Here is a 22,779-nt window from a genome sequence, read left to right as displayed (position 1 = left end):
ATTTTTTTATCATAACCCACTCAATTACTTACAGAATAATAATAATTTAAACATTTTTTTTTATTACTATCTTTAGTTACACATTATTCTTGAATTATTAACTATGTAATAATTTTTAAGTTCATCCCTTATGCCTGGTAAGGGTGTCAACTTTGTTTTTCAAAATGGGAACACATAATTTGAATTTTGAATTTAATAGTAAATGACATTTGAACTTTTAATATAACTTAATTTGTTTATCAGATATTAACATTTAAAGTTTCAAATTTTTGAGTTAATAAATAGGTATAATACACAAGGGATTACAAATACAGGTAGCTAATTGGTTTTTTATGATATTGCTATCATAGTCACGGATTGTTTATTATCAATTATAACTATTAATAGATATACTTTTTGTATTATCAGTTAGTGTATTTATAAACTCACAACAATGTACCTTACTATCAATGATAATAACAATGTTGTGCACCTGCTAATATCGATGTCATAAAAAATCAATTAGCTACCTGTATTTGTAATCCCTTGTGTATTATACCTATATATTAACTCAAAAATTTGAAACTTTAAATGTTTATATCTAATAAACAAATTAAGTTTTATTAAAAATTCAAATGACATTTATTGTTGAATTAAAAACTCAAACATTTTATTAAATTAAAAATATGTGTTACCATTTAAAAAAACAAAGTTGACCCCCTTACCAGGCATAAGGGATGAACTTAAAAAGTATTACATAGNTATCACAATATATATTGTTTATCACAACAATACTTTGACTCATTAGCTTAATGCCTCTATTGTTTACACACTTCTATATATATGCTTTAATTATCAGCACCAGAATACTATTCCTCCATTCCTTTGGAATTTTCAAACGATCTCTCACATCACCTACACTCACATCAGCCATCCTCATATTGCATTTAATAACATTCTTACATTTCTTTTTTGATCTTCCTCTACCTCTTCTTCCTTTAACATTAATTTCTATAACTGTTTTAATAGTCTTTGATTTCCTCTCTATTTTCTCTTATTAACACTAATGTACGTGTTTAAAGCAGAACTTTGGTGCACTTCTACTCTTACCCTAAAATCTTGTATTACTCTACCAACATTTTTTACCTTGGTACAAGTGCCATCATACATATGCTCTATTATATTAAAGTACCTTTTCGGTACTCTTTTTCTCAATAATGATCACTTTAAAATCTCTCTTGGTACTCTATCATAAGCTTTCTTCAAATCTATAAATACCATACAATGATTTTTCTTCTTTTTTCTATACTTTTCTATTAATTGCCTTACAAAAAAATTACTTTATGTTGACTTAAACAATGCATAAATCCAAACTGGTTTTGAGAATCGTCTCATTTCTTATTCTCTAATCTATTACATTTTCCCAAATCTTCATACTTTGACTCATTAACTTAATGCCTCTATTGTTTACACATTTCTATATATATGCTTTAACTATCGGCACCAGAATACTATTCCTCCATTCCTTTGAAATTTTCTCTTCTAATAGGATTTTATTAAAAAGTTCCTACAACTTCCTTATGCCAACACCGTCTAATATTTTCCTTGCTTCTACTGTCACTTCATCCAGTCCTACTTCTTTATTCTTTTTCATTAATGCCACAACCTCCCATATCTCTTTCTCACTAACTAAATCTACGAGTTCCTCGAGTACCTACAACATTATTTGTATTGATTTTTACAAATCACCTATTTCCCATATTTTCTCTACCTTCCACTTAGTGTTTTGCACAAAACAAATGTAAACTTTTCTTCTTTTCAATACTTCTACCAGTTAATGTTCCAAAATTCCACGTACCTATTCTTATTTTGTATCTCCCTTATACACGATTCCAGTCTAGAGTTGAGTTATGATGTCCCTACACCGTTAACACTACAAGCATTAGAAAAGCCTGTACACATGACTGATGAAACTGCTATTGCACAAATGTCCGCCTGGTTTCAAACACTATAACCTGACTTCGTCTCTAACTGCTTTACTTTTTTTCACTTTTTGTCCTTGCGTACATCCGAGATGGGACAATCCATCTAAGTTCTGTTTAGAACTTTTCATACTTTTCGACAACATTTTACTTTGGCTCTCGACCTGACGCAACCTCATTAGTCGCTTCTGACGACTGACAAAGAGCCATGGAAGTATTCTTATCCCTTATCCACAAGGTTTTTTATGACATCAATATTCGCAAGTACACAACATTGTTATTATCAATGGTAGTAAGGCACATTTTGTGACTTTATAAATACACTAACTGACAATATAAAAAGTGTATCTATTGATAGTCATAATTGATAATAATCAATCCATGACTTTGACAGCAATGTCATAAAAAACCAATTACCTACCTGTATTTGTAATCCCTTGTGTATTATACATGTATATTAACTCAAAAATTTGAAACTTTAAATGTTTATATCTAATAAACAAATAAAGTTATATTAAAAATTCAAATGTCATTTACTATTAAATTCAAAATTCAAACATTTTATTAAATTCAAATTATGTGTTCCCATTTTGAAAAACAAAGTAGACACCCTTACAACGCATAAGGGATAAACTTAAAAAGTATTACATAGTTAATAATTTAAGAATAATGTCTAACTAAAAATTACCAAAAAAAAATTTTAATTATATTTATTATGTAAGTAACTGAATGGGTTAAGATAAGCGAATCACTCCGTATATATGATTAATTTTATTTTGGCATTCAGTTCGACTACTCGCTTGATAATGACATAGACCATTGAAAATATTACCAACGATGTCAAAAATGTTAAAAAAAAAATTTGTATAAGAATTTTTTTTCGCTTTATGTCAAGTAATATACTGCAACATATAATATTCAAGAAATTAGTTTTTATTATTTATTTTCTGTACGTCCTCATCCCTATCTCATTAATAGTGTTAATAGGAGAAAATAGGGAGCAAATTAATCAATGGCTGGAGGTGTGGAGATCAGCCCCGTCATAACCTGTGTTATAGGATTTCTAATATTGTAATAGATTAACCTTTTCCCGTTAAATCTTCAGCTGGTACAGATTATAAAAATTCTTTACAAAAAACAAGTTTAGGTAAATAAACGAATGACACAGAGAGAAATTTGTTCAATTTCTCATATATCTGATGTTCATCAGATGTTTCATTATTGAAAAACATTTAGCTCTTTTTACTTGCGCTATAATTTTTTGGAGTAGTACTGAATTACGAGATTTTAAATAGTATTTTTACTAGTTTTACTTATATATTTAATAGGCCTTTCAATTTATAAAAACATTTTTAAGTTAGAATCTCCCTGAGCTCGAAAACGGAGAATTCATTAAAAATTTTAAATTTAGTAACAGTTAAACAACTATGGTCATTGCGATGATAGTTGTTTAATGCAGAAGAATGTTTTGACACCCGTATAAGATTATAGCTTCAAATATTTGTTTGATTTTGTTCTTATTTTCTGCAACTTGTTTACATTTAGTATAAAAATGTAAAATTTAAAACTTAAAATTTATTACTGGTATCCAGATTTTATTTTTAAACATTATCAATATCATTTTGCAAAGTATTTTGTTGCAAAATAAACTAATATCATAGTAATTATAAGTTAATGACGAAACTGGGTTTCCACAATCTGATTTAGTTTTTTTGTACTAATATCACAATACTGAAAAGTTCTTTTAACAGATAAATTTTCTTCCAACATTTATTTAGACATCATTAGTCTTTTTAATAGATTTAAAAAAAAACATTTTGAATAGAGGATTGTTTTTTACATACATTTTATTTAAAAAAATATTACTTAGTACTTAATAACTTTTCTTATAATTCTATCGGAGAAATAACGTTTATGCTAAATGTTGTTGTTCAAATGAATGTTCACGGAATTTAAAAAAATAAAATAACATAAATAGTATAATAATCGTCCCTTGGGAAGAAAGTAATTTCAAAATACACAGAAAAAAAAAATTATAATCGTAACATATTCGATTATTAGGAATCACAGTTACGGTGGAATATTTTTCAAAACTATATTAACTATGGAAAAATAAAAAAATAAATTTGATATTAGATATTTTCAAATTTATGCATTGTACACAATAATTAATGCATGCAACAGCTCCTTGGGGACGGTTCAGACTCGTTTAACCCCACCCTTCCCGTAATCCCGCCATTGCATATATATATTATAACATTAAATGTTATAATAAGTCTTATTATGTACTAAGTATTATGTAATTTATATTATAAAATGAAAAATATACAGGGTGATTTTTTTATCATAACCCACTCAATTACTTGCAGAATAATAATAATTTAAACATTTTTTTTTTCATTACCTTTAGTTACACATTATTCTTGAATTATTAACTATGTAATACTTCTTAAGTTCATCCCTTATGCCTTGGAAGGGGGTCAACTTTGTTTTTTTAAATGGTAACACATATTTTTAATTTAATAAAATGTTTGAGTTTTTAATTTAATAGTAAATGGCATTTGAATTTTTAATATAACTTAATTCGTTTATTAGATATTAACATTTAAAGTTTCAAATTTTTGAGTTAATATATAGGTATAATACACAAGGGATTACAAATACAGGTAGCTAATTGATTTTTTATGACATTGCTGTCAAAGTCATGGATTGATTATTATCAATTATGACTACCTGTATTTACAATCACAAGTGTATTATACCTATATATTAACTCAAAAATTTGAAACTTTAAATGATTATATCTAATAAACAAATTAAGTTTTATTAAAAATTCAAATGCCATTTATTATTGAATTAAAAACTCAAACATTTTATTAAATTAAAAATATGTGTTACCATTTAAAAAAACAAAGTTGACACCCTTACCAGGCATAGGGGATGAACTTAATAAGTATTACATAGTTAATAATTCAAGAATAATGTGTAACTAAAGATAATAATAAAAAAAATTTTTTTATTATTATTATTCTGTAAGTAATTGAGTGGGTTATGATAAAAAAATCACTCTGTATATTTTACTTTACTTAAATTAATGTATAATAATTGCTTAAAGATAAAATATTATGTGTTTCTAAAAATATCAATTTGCTCATTATTTAAAGATATTACAGAACAAATTTTTGAGACGAAATTGTCAAGTATTAAAGTGTCTCCGCTTCACTTTAAGTAAATAAATTTAAAATATTGGTCAATAGTTTAAGATCTCAATTATAAATTTTGTCACAGTTGTTAGTTTTGACATTTTTTTTATAATTTTATAGATTAAAATGACAAGTAAAAAAAATGTTATCAGCTTTTTTACCATAGTTATTTTCAATATGTACATTTTAAAAGGATTCACTGAGACAGTTAAGAATGATTTAATAGGTAAATATAATTAAATAACATAAATTGAGGTTTTATACTTTAAGTAGGTTTTTTTTATATGTCATTGTAAAAGTTATTTTAAATTTGGGAATGATATACAAACTAAAGGTTTATCATTGATAAATGATTTCTTAATCATTGAAGGAAAATACAATATCTTTATCCGTACTGTTGTTGTAATTTGGAAATTAACTTTTTGTATAATGTTGTGAAAACATACAACCGTGTGTCCATACTATTTTATTGCGTTATTATCATTCAAATTTTCAATTTAGAGAGTAATGTCTTCGACTAGATTCGATTTGTGATCTTTTGAAGTATCGTTGAAAGAAATCGGTTTGGTAAAAGCTGAGAAAAAGTGGTAATTGACAAAAAGAAAAAAAAATCCAGCACAGTGGGGTCGCGGCACAATGGGAATGTGGCATAGTTGGATCAAGTATAATGATATCTGACAGTGATTAAAATCATTTGTATAAAAAACCTTTCAATGCAAATCTGTAGAAAGTGTTTAATTTTAAAAAATTGATGGATTATTCAAAAAGCTATATGATTTCCTATTTCCGTATTTATATCCTGATTACAAGTTTTATGATTTATAAGTGTAATATATGAATATATATATATATATATATATATACGATTTAAAAAAAAGTATGTTAAATGAAAGAGCAAAAAAATTGTATTGATCCATACACTTTTCAATAATAGCATTATAAAGTTAAAAATGTAAAATATAAAATCCAGAATTTTCAAAAATAGCATTCGGTAGCCATTTTCACCGTGAAGACAAAATAAAGTCCGAAATTTTTTTTTTTGCATAATAAAGTTATTACATAAGTTTTAAGATATATATAAAAGTGTCAGTATTTCCGAAACATTTTCAAAAGTTAAGTTGAAAAAATTAATTTTTTGTGAAAAAGTTGTCATTTTAAATCCCCCCCTGTGGGCAGGTTAAGTGTCAGATTTACAAAAAAAATATACCAAATGATAACTAAAGACATCAACCATCTATATAAAAAAAAATTATATTGATCTGTTCATTTTTGAAAAAGTAATAGCAGTTTTAAGAAAAAAAATTGAAAAAATCTCGAAAATTAACGATTTTTAAATTTGTAATTTTTTTGGAGGTTTCTCCCATTTACGTTGAACGAGGGAAATTTTTTCAATTTTGAAGGGTAATGTCTTCGATTAGATGCGATTGTGATCTTTTGACGTATCGTTGAAAGAAATCGGTTCGGTGAGAGCTGAGAAAAAGTGATAATAGACACAAAAAATAAATTATTAAAAAACTAAATAAAAAAAAACGTCATAGTAAAATTAATACCTTTTCAGTTTCGCATCGAAGCTAAAATATATGGATTAAATGTGTTACAAAGTAAATGCATAATAGCTGATCGAATATTCCCGAAAAACTATAAAAAATAAGAAAAAACTTGCAGGACGTATTGGTCTTTCATCAACACGAACCAACTTATACTGAGGGGAATGCGTGTCGTTTTATAATATTTTGGCACTAAATAACTTATTCAATAATACCTTACACTTCACTACATCGTAGAGATTTTATGTATTCCACCAATTGTCAATGTCATAGAATTTTTGTAAATAATATATATACTGAATTAAAGTTTATAATTTGATATTTTTCATATAAATGTTTTTTATAGAGGCAGCACGTACAATTGAGTGGACCAGTAAGCTATATAATATAATTTGTTTAATTTAACCCTTCCTGTCTTTTTTGTTTTAAAACCATACAATCGAGGAGGATTTTTCTATACAAATTTTTTTGAGGGCATAATTATCATATTAACATTTCAAATGAAAAAAACAATTACTTTACTATTTATATAGTGTTATATAAGTACTGCTAACTATAATTAAATGTAAAAATTAACTCACCATAATTTTCCCAGAAAAATTTCGTGGAAATAAGTGGTTACCTGAATTTATTGAAAATGAGACAAATTATATTCAGTTTACATTTTTCTAAAAAATTCATAAATTGTGTAAACATTTTGTCTTTTTATCCTGCTAGAACAAAATGTTTTATTTTGTAATAAAATTAAAATATTTGTATTCGGGTGTATTTAAGTTTAAAAATATATGAGATAGTAAACTATGTTATATTTTATCCCATTTTTGTAATCCGTTACCAATTATTGGTAAAAATTGAGAGATTATTTTTGTGAATAGTTTTAATGCAATAAATTTGCAATGTTAAGTTCTGATCTATACCTTATGATTTATTCCAAAAATATCGTAAATTTTCATTCAAAAATAAATTGCTTATTTTAAAATTAAAAGGAGTTCTACACATATCTGGTGTAGTGAGTAAAAGTATACTTTGTATAACAAAATACATATTTTGAAATTCTTTTTTCGAGGTTTGATAGATTTATATGTAGATTATTCATATACAGGGTGATTTTTTTATCATAACCCACTCAATTACTTACAGAATAATAATAATTAAAAATTTTTTTTTATTACTATCTTTAGTTACACATTATTCTTGAATTATTAACTATGTAATACTTTTTAAGTTCATCCCTTATGCCTGGTAAGGGTGTCAACTTTGTTTTTTTAAATGGTAACACATTTATAATTTTATAAAATGTTTGAGTTTTTAATTCAATAATAAATGGCATTTGAATTTTTAATAAAACTTAATTTGTTTATTAGATATAAACATTTAAAGTTTCAAATTTTTGAGTTAATATATAGGTATAATACACAAGGGATTACAAATACAGGTAGCTAATTGGTTTTTTATGACATCGATATTAGCAGGTACACAGCATTGTTATTATCAATGATAGTAAGGTACATTGTTGTGAGTTTATAAATACATTAACTGACAATACAAAAAGTATATCTATTGATAGTCATAATTGATAATAAACAATCGTGACTGTGATAGCAATATCATAAAAAACCAATTAGCTACATGTATTTGTAATCCCTTGTGTATTATACCTATTTATTAACTCAAAAATTTGAAACTTTAAATGTTTATATCTAATAAACAAATTAAGTTTTATTAAAAATTCAAATGCCATTTACTATTGAATTAAAAACTCAAACATTTTATAAAATTATAAATGTGTTACCATTTAAAAAAACAAAGTTGACACCCTTACCAGGCATAAGGGATGAACTTAAAAAGTATTACATAGTTAATAATTCAAGAATAATGTGTAACTAAAGATAGTAATAAAAAAAAATTTTTTANAGTGTAACGAAAGATAATAATAAAAAAAATTTTTTTATTATTATTATTCTGTAAGTAATTGAGTGGGTTATGATAAAAAAATCACTCTGTATATTTTAAATGTTATAAATCTTTTTATATTGAAGTATTCGAAAAAAGTAGTTCATTTTTATAAAATATGGAATATTTTCCAAAATATCCATTTTTTTGTTAATCTATTTAGAGAAATTAAATTGTATTACTTACATAGTAATAACAAGAAATATTTTAACACCTGAACTAATTATTCAATCTAAATACATTTTGCTAAGTTATTGATATAAATTTATATTTTTATACTTACAATATCCAATTTTTATTTGTATAATAATATTAATTTATTTTTAGACAGATTAATAAATCGAAAAATTCAATTAAATGGTAAAACTAATAAAATTTATATTTCTTAACATCATGTTTTTTTTTAACTTTTATTATTTTTATTCCTTTGATATTTTTTTAATTTTATTTATAAGACATAAATATGATAATAAATATGTAACAGGAAAAGGGGATTAGTAGAAGCTGCAAAAGGCCTTAATGGACAATAAAGCAAAAAAAAAAAACTTGAGAATGAGGTAGCACCAGTTATTTCAGAAGTGACAATTATTACTCCATTAATTTTGACAAGTAATAAAAAATATTTTTAATCGATAATACTAAAATCATCATAAAGTTTACTTAGCAGCATCACATATGCTATGAGTTTAAATTTAGAGTATTATTGTGATAGAAGAAGACTGAAAAATAATATAAAAACTTTCGATAATAATATAGCTGCTTAATGTGATTGAACCAGTATTTTAAACATAAAAGCAGCTATGATGTTAGCTGCAGTGTCTAAAGTCATTACGTCGATATAGTCAGAACTGCAGCCAAAAAGAAAGTAGCGTCTTTATTAAAGAAAAATATTAGAAATACATAAATCCATTTACTCTCCACCGAGATGATAAGATTTTCTAATTTTATAAACAATTTAAATATGAGTGTCAAAGTAATTTTAGTACCTAATGGAAAACAAGAACAGCTATTAAAGTGTGTTTCTCTAGAAAATGGAAACAATCTTAAATGCTAACTTGTATATTTACAGGCAATAATTAATTTCCAAAAATCCCACATGATTTTATACAGTTGGCATTGCGCCGCGTCCATGTATTCATCATCCACTGGTTATTATAGATCATAACTTAAACGTTAAAATAAATTAATCAATTTTAAAACTAAGATAGAATTTCAGAAAAGCTAACTGGGCTAAATTCGTTAAAGAATTAGAATCTTCTTCTTCTTGCTCGCCTTAATCCCAACTACTTGGAGTCGTCCAAGTATTCGCTAAAGAATTAAAATATATAGTATAATGGATTTCAGCAAAAACAGAAAGCTATAAATGATTCGTGGAGCGATAAAACTAGTAGCAAAAAAATACATATACAGAGGTTTCAGAAATCAGTTCATTCCATGTTGGAAACGGGTCATGAGCTATTCACAGAGTTTCAAAGAATATAAGATAACTTTGTGATGAATGAGTTAATTAACAATTTAAATGTAAAAAGAAGACAACGATAATATGTATAAATATAAAACCTAGATTTTATCCATTCTAACCATAAAGCATGGAGTCTTAAAAATCTGGGTGATTCAAACCATGTCAAGAAATATGTATGCTGATCTTATTTAGACTAAATAGCGTAGCAACTATATTAATAAGCGCGGGAAAAGTTTCAGAAGACAAAGAACAAAAATATATAATAAAAACAGAATTAAAGAACTACACGAAAATGTTTATATTGCATTGAACATTAGGTCTTGATTTCACACAAAATGAGGTATACCATACAATAAATTCAAACTTAACAAAATTGTGGGCTTTAATGGGGTATATTTTGAGTTTTTTTAAATGCGCAGGCCTACAAACTTATACATTTTATAATGATATTATAGAGTCTGCAAAACTATCAAAACAATTTAAACCATCGAAAGCATTTGCAAGAAGAACGGTTGCGAAGCCGCAGATTACCTTCTTATATCATTGTTGAGCATCATGTTAAAGATATTAAAAATTGCGTGGCGTAATGAGAGTGATTAGTGGCAAGATATATTCAATAGATCTACGAAGAAAATAGACACTTGATAAATTATTATGAAAACTGAGGTCAAGAAGAGTTCTACATTAGTCGAAAAAGTAGATGATGCCTCAATACTAAGACTAAAATCAAAAAAACTTCCCTAAAATATTGCCAAAGACCTAATAAGATCAGAGTGTGAAATTAATAACTGGTGACTTAACGAGTGGACTAAATCAACTATACCAAACTTTTAGTGCCTGATTCCAATCAAAAAGTAAGGGAATGGTACTACCTAAATAGGTTTGTTCTAAATCACCTTTGAACAGGCCATGGTCGCTACGATAACATGATTTTAAAATGGCTACACCAAAAAAAACCAGCATGTGACTGTAGTAGCGATAGACAAATCATAAATCACATTATAGTACAGTGTAAATGGAAAAAATTCAATCAGGATATCAAAGGAATTCACGTTTTAACACCAGAAGCAATAAAATAGTTGATGGACCTGGAAATGCACCAGTGAATAAATCACTCCATATTATATTACATTTATATTTATATACACTAAATATCTTATAACCTCTTGACTTTAATTATTAAATTTTATAACCTAAGACAGATTATCTGTAATACTGATATGATGTTAAGTTATGTGAATAATAATAGCTGTTAATTGGAACCCTTAATTTTTGTGAAACTAACTCAGTAAAGAATGTATACGACAAACAGTTACGATAATTGTTGTAAATTGGCCAACATTGTTGAGTCTTATTAATTGTTTTATCCAAGTTTATCATTGTTTTATAAAAAAGAAAATAATGTCATGTATTTTAACTATTGACTTTCTTAAATTATTTAAGTTAAAAGTTTTATCCATTTGAATCGAACAACATTATGTAATTCTCAAACAGATAGAATAATAATCAAGGTAGGCTTAATAGATGCGAAAAGTTCTAATATAAGTTTTTCTTTTCTATATTCTATAATTTTGCTCTATTTCATAGATTTTTCATTGATTTGTTTTTATTTTGGCAACTTTAATATTTTAACTATTCATACATTATATAGTGCTTGATTTTTCGTTAAAAAATTTTAACTTTTAGACATTTTAATGTCATTTTGATATTTTATACAAATTTATTTTTAAATTTAACTTTTACAGATGGTCAAATTATAAGATATGCAGAGTCGGACAGTAACGATATATTTATTTCTAAAAATTCCATAAATATTTTTCTAGTAATAAAATATAATGGAATTATTTTTTTTTTTTTAGGATTTTACGAAACGATACGATCATTAGTTTTACATTACAAAGATAGAAGTTATGGTAATTACAGTACTTGAAAATTATAAGTTAAGAGTATTTTTCATATAATTAAATCTATCAACTAACTAAAATTACTTATATTTTAATGAAGCTAAATATTTTGTGGTAAAAAAAGTTTTTTTTAAAAAGAAGTTTTAAAATTTTTCAATATTCATTGTATATTATACAGTAAACATTATACTGAGTTTTAACATTATACTTCTTTAAAATACAACAGGAAGTCACAGCTTTTGGGACTTACAAATTCCTCCCATTATTTTTGCTATAAGTAATCGTTGAAACAAACGAACAGAGTACCTTCTCTCTGTTTTAGTTCTGGGTAGAAAAAACACGCGTCCAGATGATTGGACTTTACTATACGATGAGTCTAACTAAATAATAAAAATTAATTACCCACGACAAGAGCGTGAAAAAAAATTTCATGCAGGTTTTTCACTAAAATTGTAGTGCCCGATTAGACTAAAGGAAAAACTCGATCAAAGGGTCTTTCTTACTGATCAAAGTACATGTTTCTTGTCCTAATCCCGCGCATAAATACTAAAAAGTATGACATATTACAGCTGATGATTAAGCTAATGACTTACTTTTTAATTATTTATGCAATTCTGTTTATCTTAGAAAAAAATGGACGACGACAAAACAACCTTCTCTTTTACTGGTAGGGAGACGGTAGACCTCCTGTTACTTCGTTTGGTTGAGCTTAACAAGCAAAGTCGTCAAACTCTGTGGCAGTAAAGGCTGTCTTATCGTTAACTGATTTTCTCTTCCTCAACCTCGAAGAAGTAATGTCTGCAACTGACGAAGAGCTGATAGCTAATCCAATGACGAGTTACATACTCCTTCGGGGATGGGAGAATGGGGACAACAATGCCAAGGAGCTACCCACACTTTTGAACTAAGTTCAAGACAGCAACTTCCTGAAAAAAATATAGCTACCTCCATGGATAACCAGCCTTGTTGAACCTTTTGAATCCAATAACTAACACTGACCTTGCTCAAAGTAAACCATCACACACGCACACATCACAACCCTTTTTAAATCTTCGCGGTCTATTTATACCATCATTGATAAGTATAAAAATCTGACCCCCCGCCCAACCACTCCTTGTCCTTCAACAAAAAGCACACCGGTACGTTGGACTAACACCATTTAGACCGTCATTACCTCATGATAATAGACCAGCGCAGCTGAGTTCCATCCCCAAAACAACTGAACCAAAGGTAAAAGACGGGGCCTCAAACGCCCGGAGAACTTTTCAATGAACCACTTCAGCAAATCCTCAAAAGACAAACCAAGATCCCATCACCAAGAAACACCGCACTCTTGCCCAAAAGGCAAAATCCACTAGCCGTCAAAAAGAATTCCGACAATGGATGATGAAAAAAACCAGAAGAAAGGTGGAGGCAAAAAACATTGATTGCAAAAACGTTCCCAGTAGCCTGTAACAATAACTGATACCTCCCCAATAGACGAAGAACTAACTCGATCAGCCATGGAGGTAGACGAGGATGCAGTCGTCAATATATCAGTAATATCAATAACTTCGGACAAGAAATCCAGGACTTGATTTAATTTACCCTTTTATCCTCTTCTCATCAATTTAACGACCCAGCCATTTAATCTTTCCCTTTCCTTTATCATAACAATCAATAAAAATTGCAATATTTAAACCACCCTAAAAACACACCACTTAAAATACAACAACATAAGAGTTTTTTTTTTGCTAAAATATACCCCTAGGTAAACAAACATTCGAGATCAACTTTAAGTTTGACATACTTGAATTGTTGGTTAAAACTGTTTCAGTTCGATTGCTTAATCGTGTAACTAGTGGGTAGTATAACACGGTACCATATATTTTACTATACGTTTAATACACGGTCACCAAATCTCTTTCATCAGCCGCCTTATTACATCGCGAGCCTAGAGTACCCCTAGTATCTGGCTAGAGTGCAAAGTCTATCTACTGGAGCGCCGGCGGTGAATGCTCTCTCCGGTTTTTGACATCTTACGTCCATATACGCATTCTAATCTTCATATTTGTCCACATTTTTCTCTGAAAATTAATTTGTTACGATACTCTTAATCTACTTCTTAATAAGTTTATAAACTAACGGAACATCAATAGTGTTACGGTGTAACACTATTGATATTCCTAATAAAAAAAAAAAAAAACGTTACCGTAACAGTTACGGTAATGTTTTTTTTTTGGTTTTCTTTTTTTGATGTTCTATTGTAATAACTAAATATACCCTCAAACTGGTCAGTGCCGTCAAAATTAGTGTTGAACTTTATTTTACTTTTGATTAATAGACATTAGGACTTATCCGTGTCACGTTACCCGGTCGTCCAGAACGAAAATAGACGTGGTCGGTGTTAGCCAATGGTGGATCGTGCTAAAAATAACCACTTCCTAAAATGATCACTGATGTTATGTTATGGACGCTGTGGCCAGTTTTGGATATTTACTCCACACCATCGGCCATCGCATACTCGTTAGTGTCTTACGCTACGTTAACCTTTTGATTCCCAGGATTCTGAATGTCCCTTAACTTCCCAATTTTTTTGTCGAAGGGCAGGCTACTGTTTAGCGTTTTCTCTATCAATGTGTTGCCTTTTGTGGCCTTTTCCCTTGGCTCCTTTTTCTTTGTGGCCTTCTCACAGTCTCTCCAGCTTAATATAATTGGCAAAACTTATCGTTTTCGCATATTTCGATAAGCGGTGCAGTGGATGCCCAATAGGTTCGACGACGGAAAGCTGACCTCGAGCCACCATTGTCACCACAACTCCTCATCTTTTTAAACGCCCTTTCAATCAGATTGGTGGCTTCCTGGGCTATTGATCTAGGTAGTCGAAACTGGCAGTGCCGTATATTGTTACGAAAAATTAATCTGTCAGGGTTGTTCCTCCTTTTTTCTGGTTTAATTTGAAAGTAGTGCATTTATACAGGATTCTTAAAAAAATACCCTTATTCCCAGGGACATCCCTAATCTCACTGGTTCGATCCACTTGACGACAAAATTTGCATGAAACCCCCTCAATGCGTTTGACAGAGGGTGTGTCCGGTAATATACCCAGTCACCTGTAAAAAACGGAGTATTACCGGGTACCACTGAAAGGAAGAGAGTGTTTCTAAAGAGTGGGCACCTGCTACCCAATCGCCCGGTGCTTTTGTGTCCTGTCTCATTATCAATTCCGACGAAGTATGCCCCGTGCACTCATTTCTCCTATTACATAGTGCAAAGAGCATTGTGGAAAACTGTATGTCCCAGGAGTGGTGGCTTTTGTCACGTAACATAATGTATAATCTGTTCCCCACTGATATAGACACTTCTTCATCTCCTTTGATACAAATGCTTAGCCGTTATGGATAAGCAATGCCCATGCATAAACAAACAACAATAGTTCCTTTTCGAGTGTCGGCTATAATTTGGATGGTTTCCTTTTCAATAGGGTTCGATTCCATCAACTGATTATAGCAGTCGATGACTATCAGAATATTCGTCTTACCACATCCAATCCTTGGATAGGGCCCTATTAAATTGACATTGAACACTTCCCATGGCTGACGTGATACTCTGGTTTGTGGTTAATCGACTTAACACAAGCGCATATATGACATTTCAACACGTACTTCTTTATACTTTCCCGTATATCTGGCCAGTAGTAACGTGAACGTATAGCCCGATAGGTCTACTTCCATTCCGGGTAGCTGGCCATTTTGTTGTCGTGCTAATGCCATAACACCTGATCGATGAAAACTTTTGGTTGTACTGATACTACTCCCGTTTGTTAGGCTTCCCGGAACGGCTTTGTAGTCCGTTTATAACTTTATAATCCGTGTAACTCCTGCTGTTATAAGGTACTCTTTCCCAAAACTCCCTGAGTAAACTCTTTATTTTCCTGCGCTTTCCTAATTTGGTGTTGAATAAAGTATACGTCTGCTATCTGATATAACTTCGTCGTCTCTTTCAGGTACCTTTGCTGACAATCCTAGGTGGTCCTTGAAATTGCTTGTCCAGCTCTTCTTAGTCAACTAATGAGTTTTCTTACGGGCGGTGAGATAACGCATCCACCGCTTCATTATGAATTCTGGCAATGTGGGTAACTGAAAAGTCAAAACTACCTAGCTGTAGTACCCAGCGTGTCAGCTTACTATTGTTGTCCCAAGAGTACACTAACCTCTTCAATGTTGTATTTTCCGTCAACATCTTGAAGTGAGACGACTCTTAATATGAAATTAAATAACTGAATTTATTTATTGTCCAAAAAATGTCTAAACTTTTCCTTTCAACCGCCGAGTAATGAGACTAAGCTGCATTTAATTTCTTACTGCTGTAAGTGATCACTTGCCGGGTATGGTTACCCGCCGACTTTCCCCCTGAAAAAGACAGCGTCAATCCGTGTTCGCGGGCGTTTGTCTGTAGCAAAGCGGTCTATTGAAATCTATTGGTGGAAAATTATCTGAGTTGATCAGTGTCTATTTTGTCGTAAATGTTTCCTTTCAGTCCAGCGACTGAGAGGAAACATTTACCGATTACAAGCAAATCAGTTAATGGGGTGGTATTTACCGCACAGTCAGGTACAAACTAGTTGTATCAACTGCAAACTTCGAGAAACTTTGAAACATACTTTACTTTTCTCGGGCAGAATAATTTTTGAATACAGCGTAACGTGATCAATCCCAGTCCCTTCGACTATGAGTTCTAGGAAGATAATCAGTTCCAATGAGTTGTTGGATGCACTAAATGTTCTTCCATCGTGTTAGAATATATGATCACTTCATCCAAATATACTAACACAAACTTACCCACGTAACCCTGGAAGACCTCGTTGAACAACATTTGAAATGTGGCTGGTGTTTTTTTAAGATCAAACGGCTATACCCGAAACTAGTATAGTTTATGTGCAGTGCAAAACGCTGTCAGTGGTTTAGTTTCTTTATCCAAACTTATCAATCAGTAACCTGATTTCAAATCCCTATACAAGTTCATGTAGATTTGGCATCAAATGAGCGTCGGACTCAGTCATTAAATTCAGATGTCTGTTCAGTACCTTTTTACAGCTAATACTACCGATACGCCCATGCCGAAGTACTTGGTTCCACGATTTTGAGTTCTTTCATTTCTTGAACGATTTTAACAATTCAATTGAAGCTTTTAGCAATCTTGTCATATTCTGGACGTGATGTTCTTTATATAACAGGCAAAAACAGAGAGATGTTCGCGTCGATCGTGTCCAGTCCAGGTTGGCTCTGCTAACACTGATAAATAGGCGAATCTTGATGCTTTTGGCTAAGCATATCAGATTCGTAGTGTTGTGTTGGGATGGGTTAGGTGGTTGTCCCACCAGACGGCAAGGAGTAACTATGACTCTTTTAAGGTTGCTGGACGTTGAGAGCTAAGGCAAGTAGTCCTCGCACCGTAATCGACTGGTAACTGTTGGTCCACCATAAAATTTTGACCCAAAATGATGTAGTTTGCCAAATTGTCGAATACTAATGCTTTTAGCCTGACGTCTAAACCCGCAATTTGTGCCGTAACTATGTACTACCATATACTGGGTAAGTATGACCATCTGCCATTTTACCTCATAATTTTCCGCGATTTTGGGATGATTCATTGCGTATCCAGCAACGCTATGACCCTGAAGAAAACTCCAACACGATCGTCAAGACCCGTACGCACCTGTTTGGTGCATGATCCATCTGCTGCGCGACCACTTCCAACGACCGAGTGGCCCCAAAACTTTCACAGATACACTTGGCCCTTTTTGCAACATCTGTTTCTCCGGTGTCCGTTGTTCTGAAGACTCAGTTGCTAACATCTCCTACTCTTCCGAGGAGTTCTCTCGGAATACTCGGTTTTTTTTTTTGAAAAACAAACTAAAATTTAAAATAATATAATTAGTGGTATCGTTTGTATAAGAATTTTCTATAAAAGTAATATTAAGTTAACGACGTTTTGAAAATTTTATTTGTTCTTTAAAAAATAACTTCCGATATTTATTTTGAGTCTTTAAAAATAATATTAATTTCAGAAACACTGATAATGATTTTGATTCCATTAAGTAAGTATTTAAATTATTTTTTGAATATTATAAATTGCAGTTACTACTTTTCATATACTCTAATATTAATCAAAATTAATAAATTAAAGGAATGATACTTTTAAAATTTCTATCTCAGTCATTCATAGATAAACTGTTTTAAATTGGGTACCATTTGTACTCAGTAAAATATCAACAAAATTTTATCAAATCTACTGAATCAAATTCAGTAAAATTTGGTAACAGACTTTTGTTAAACAGTACTAGGGTCAAGTGGAAGTTTAGGATAAGGGTGGCTGACATTAAAAAAATGGGATAAAGGCCAGGAAATAGAAAAAGAAATGTCTGTCAAATGTTGCGAACTATTTAAAGTTACTTTTTAAAAATATATAGACTAGTTTCACCTAATTTCTAAAAAATATGACTTGAAATAGTTTACTTCTGATGTACAGATATTATTGTACAATTTTAAGAAAATTATTTAGTAAATTTGTATTTAATTTCACAGAAATAGAGCAAATCATAGAAGCAGGTAATTTTTTTTCGCTATTCAAAAAAATTCTAAATGGGTTCATTATATTAATTTTAATTAAATAACAATTCAAATAAATTTGATTATAATGTATTGTCATCATAAAATTAATTTGTTTTTAATACTTTGGTAGCTGTAGTGACTAAGCTATTAGCTTAATCATTTTTAATTGTTCTATATCAATGTAAATTTTATTTATTAATTATTTATAAACGAGTGTTCAATAATCTTCTTTAATATTATTATTAATATTTATAGATTCTAAGTATTTCTTAACATAATTATATTTTAACTTTTTTATTATACTTTCAGAAAAATACATAACACATATAATAAAAAAAGAAAAAATGTTTCGAATAATTGTTAACAAACATTATAGTAAGATGATAATTACTTAGGTTATTTGTAAATTTTAAAACTGATTTAATATTTATCAAACATTATTTGAAGGGTTTTTTTTCTTTAAAAAATCATTCCAAACCTTATTAAAATGGAAATATAATAGTACTATTTAACTTGAATGTGGGTTAGGAGTTTTTGAAAAGTAATAGGAAATTTATATGTATGTATATGTTTAGAAAAATGATAAAAATTTGAGAAAACTACACGTAAATTTTAAAACATTGTATTACAGAATAACTATTTTTCGTAGTTAAAGTTTTGATTACTTGAGTCTAATAAATTTATAATTTTTATTAGCTTAAGCTTTATACCACTTAAGTTTTAAGCCAAGATCCTCCTCCGATATCTACATACATAAAACTGTAGTTAATTTTTTTGTTTTTTTAACAAAGCTGTTTTAGTTGAAAATTATCAAGTTTTCGAAAGTGGTAAGACCTTATTAAATAATAAATTTAGTTAAACATGAAAATATATAATTCCCTTAGTTATATATATATATATATATATTAATAAAACTTTGATACATCAAAGAATTAATACATTATCTTTTTATTCTTTTTTCTCGCCTTTATTCCATCTTAGAGTCAGCAACCTTTATCCTAAACTTCCTTTTCACACGATCTCTCATATTGTATTTAATAACATTCTTACATTTCTTTTTTGATCTTCCTCTACCTCTTCTTCCTTTCACATTAATTTCTATAACTGTTCTAATAAGCTTTGATTTCCTCTCTATTTTCTCCTATTAACACTAATGTACGAGTTTAAAGCAGAACATTGGTGCACTTCTATTCTTACCCTAATATCTTGTATTACTCCACCCACATTTTTTACATTGGTACAAGTGCCATCACACATATATATTATGTATATATACATATTATATCAATGTACCTTTTCGGTACTCTTTTTCTCATTAATGATCACTTTAAAATCTCTCTCGGTACTCTATCATAAGCTTTCTTCAAATCTATAAATACCATACACTGATATGTCTTCTTTTCTCTATAATTTTCTATTAATTGCCTTACACAAAAAAATTACTCCATTGTTGACTTAAACAATGCATAAATCCAAACTGGATTTGAGAATCGTTGTCTCATTTCTTATTCTCTTACCTATTACCTTTTCTCAACTCATCATACTATGACTCATAAGATAATGTCTCTATTGTTTACACACTTCTCTATATATCCTTTAACTATCGACACCAGAATACTGTTCCTCCATTCTTTTGGAATTTTCCCTTTAATTGGAATTTATTAAAAAGTTCCTTCCACCACCTTATTCCAACACTGACTAATATTTTCCATATTCTTATTAGCACTTCATTTGGTTATATTCTTCTTCATTGATGCCACAGCCTCTCGTATCTCTTTCTCACTGATAAAATCTACAAGTTCCTTGAGTACCTAAAACATTCTTTGTGTTGATCTTTATAACCCTCACCTATTTCACGTATTTTCTCTCCTTTCTAATTAGTGTCCTGCACACGACAAATGTAATTTTTCTCCTCTTAAATAATTCTATCAGTTAATATTCCAATATTTCACGTACTTATTCTTACTGTGTATCTATCTATATCCCTTATACCGAGTCCTGCCTGGAGTTGAGTGATGATGTCCCTACACTGTTAACACTACAAGCGTTAGGTAGGCCTAAACACATGATTGATGAAAATGCTACTGCACAAAATTTCCGGCTGTTATCAAACACTATAACCCTTCTTTGTCTATGACTGCTTTACTTTCTTCCATTTTTTGTTACTGCGTACATCCGAGATGGGTCAATTTGCCATCACTATGTAGATTTAAAATTATTTTTATAGAAAATTCTCATAAAAAACCAAGTGATCTCATAACTTATATAAGAATTTTGTGGGAAATACCCTAATGCGATTTTATTTTTTAGTCCTCTCTCGTGTTATTTTGGAAACCACCCAATTTTAAAAATTAAAAGGGGCACAAAGCTGTACAACCTCTAGATGTCCACTAATATATTAATATAGTTCAATACATTGAATTTAATCTCATTTTATAGTACATTTTATTCTAAAATAATAGGTTAATTAATCTACTATAATCTAATTCATTTAATGTGTATGATAATGTTTTTAATTTTTCTAAGTTTATGTTTTGAAATTTGTTTTGCAGAACATAATCTGAATTATATTGATGCCATAAATAATCGTAAACAGATAATTATGCCCGCGATTCGTTATTTACTTTACATACAAAACGGTAAATAATTTTTTTTTATTTGAATCAAAATTTTTCCCATTTTTAATTCAAATAAAATTTAAAAAACAAGGTACTCTTCTTCTTTTTAGCCCACTGACAAATCCAGGATGTATCATGTTACCTCCCCTAAATAAATGTAAACCTTAATGTATTAGTTAGTTCAAGATTCATATCGCTGTAATATATTAATCGCAATTATTTTTTGTTAAACAATCACGTCTTGCCATTAAGTTCAATAAAATGATCCATAAAACGAATTTTCTTTATTTACACCTCTGATCTTCTTACTGATTAAAACTATTTAAAAAAATGTACTTGACGATTAAAATTTTACAAATATTAATCACTTATATTAAATAATTTAAATAAATTTATTTAATGAATATCAGTAACATGTTTTAGTTTAAAGTTGGTGACTGTTCTACATCTGTTTTTCCATTATGGTACATTTCATGAATATTTTTATTTAAATTTTAGCAATGAATGATCTGTGTAGCCCTGACAACAACTTGAAGTGTAAACTTATGGGAATAGAAAAACAATTTAATACACCAGGTACAATGACAATTAGTGCACTGTGTACAAAAAATAATGAATGCGTAGTGGGCTATACGAAGTCATCGCAATTTGTGTTAAGAAATTGTATATTTATTGGCGAATGGGACGATACACTCAATTATTACTCTATAATAGAAAAAAAGTCAGACAAAGAGTTGAAATACTATGCGCCTGAATTAACCTTTTTAAGAGAGTTTTACAAAATGGATGATATTGAATTAATACAAGAATCACTTGACATGAAATAATGTAGATTATTGTTAATATTTATGAAAAATACTGGTTTTTATTTTCAAAAAAAAGTGTTTTAAATAATTTTTATTATTGGATATTTCTTTAAATAAATATATTTACTTTGTTTATGTCTCATTATAGTTATAAATAATGTTATTGTCATAGAAACAAAATATCTCGTAGAATTTATAAAAACAAAAATTATCAAAAACACTAAACTTTAATGAAATTCATTTGTATTAACTTTTTTGGAATAAAATATTCAATTAAACTGATTTGGATTTTATGTTATTTAAAACTACCAAAGAAATAATACATTAGATATGTCTATATCCACGGTCACGTTAAGACAGAACTAGTAGATAATGATCGTGAATTTTTTAAGTACATTCCGAAAACGAGAAAATTTTATAACATCAGTAGTTTATTTAGAAGGAATTTTGCAATGATATATTTTCTTTGAATTGACAAAGCTGTAAAAATTTAGATAACATTTTTTCTTAAATTTCTTAAAGAGATAGTAGATTAATCTNATTTTTTCTTAAATTTCTTAAAAAGATAGTAGATTAATCTATCTTAATAAGGGATGACACGGCACCGCTCCCTTCTTTTGGCATGCGCTTGCTAGTGTTTCTCTCTATATCAGCCGTCCACCTATTAAGATGACAATCAGTGGTCATCGTGCATCTCCTCCCTTAGACATCATGACAAGGCTGCTGCCGACT

General features: G+C 29.3%; 1 protein-coding gene across 6 annotated transcripts in view; it reads left to right on the top strand.

The window, feature by feature from the left end:
• The window catches only part of LOC126908045 (uncharacterized), a 25,662-nt gene extending 3,333 nt beyond the window's left edge, over positions 1-22,329 (top strand). For 2 of the 6 annotated variants that reach the window (XM_050689876.1, XM_050689877.1), the window contains 12 exons: positions 5,126-5,189; positions 5,285-5,390; positions 7,058-7,084; positions 8,992-9,024; positions 11,872-11,904; positions 11,986-12,039; positions 18,080-18,109; positions 18,597-18,620; positions 18,933-18,998; positions 19,415-19,450; positions 21,176-21,262; positions 21,740-22,329. In XM_050689876.1, the coding sequence (XP_050545833.1) occupies positions 5,291-5,390; positions 7,058-7,084; positions 8,992-9,024; positions 11,872-11,904; positions 11,986-12,039; positions 18,080-18,109; positions 18,597-18,620; positions 18,933-18,998; positions 19,415-19,450; positions 21,176-21,262; positions 21,740-22,068 (819 nt within the window). In that variant the 5' untranslated portion in view covers positions 5,126-5,189; positions 5,285-5,290 and the 3' untranslated portion in view covers positions 22,069-22,329. The remainder of the gene's footprint in view (positions 1-5,125; positions 5,190-5,284; positions 5,391-7,057; positions 7,085-8,991; positions 9,025-11,871; positions 11,905-11,985; positions 12,040-18,079; positions 18,110-18,596; positions 18,621-18,932; positions 18,999-19,414; positions 19,451-21,175; positions 21,263-21,739) is intronic. The other 4 variants (XM_050689878.1, XM_050689879.1, XM_050689881.1 and 1 more) reach the window with 2 other exon arrangements.
• The last annotated feature ends 450 nt before the right edge of the window (positions 22,330-22,779 follow it).

Source organism: Daktulosphaira vitifoliae, unplaced genomic scaffold (genome assembly GCF_025091365.1).
Source record: "Daktulosphaira vitifoliae isolate Bord-2020 unplaced genomic scaffold, ASM2509136v1 Scaffold_5, whole genome shotgun sequence".
Taxonomy (NCBI): Eukaryota; Metazoa; Arthropoda; class Insecta; order Hemiptera; family Phylloxeridae; genus Daktulosphaira; species Daktulosphaira vitifoliae.
This window is presented reverse-complemented; position numbering and strand designations above follow the sequence as displayed.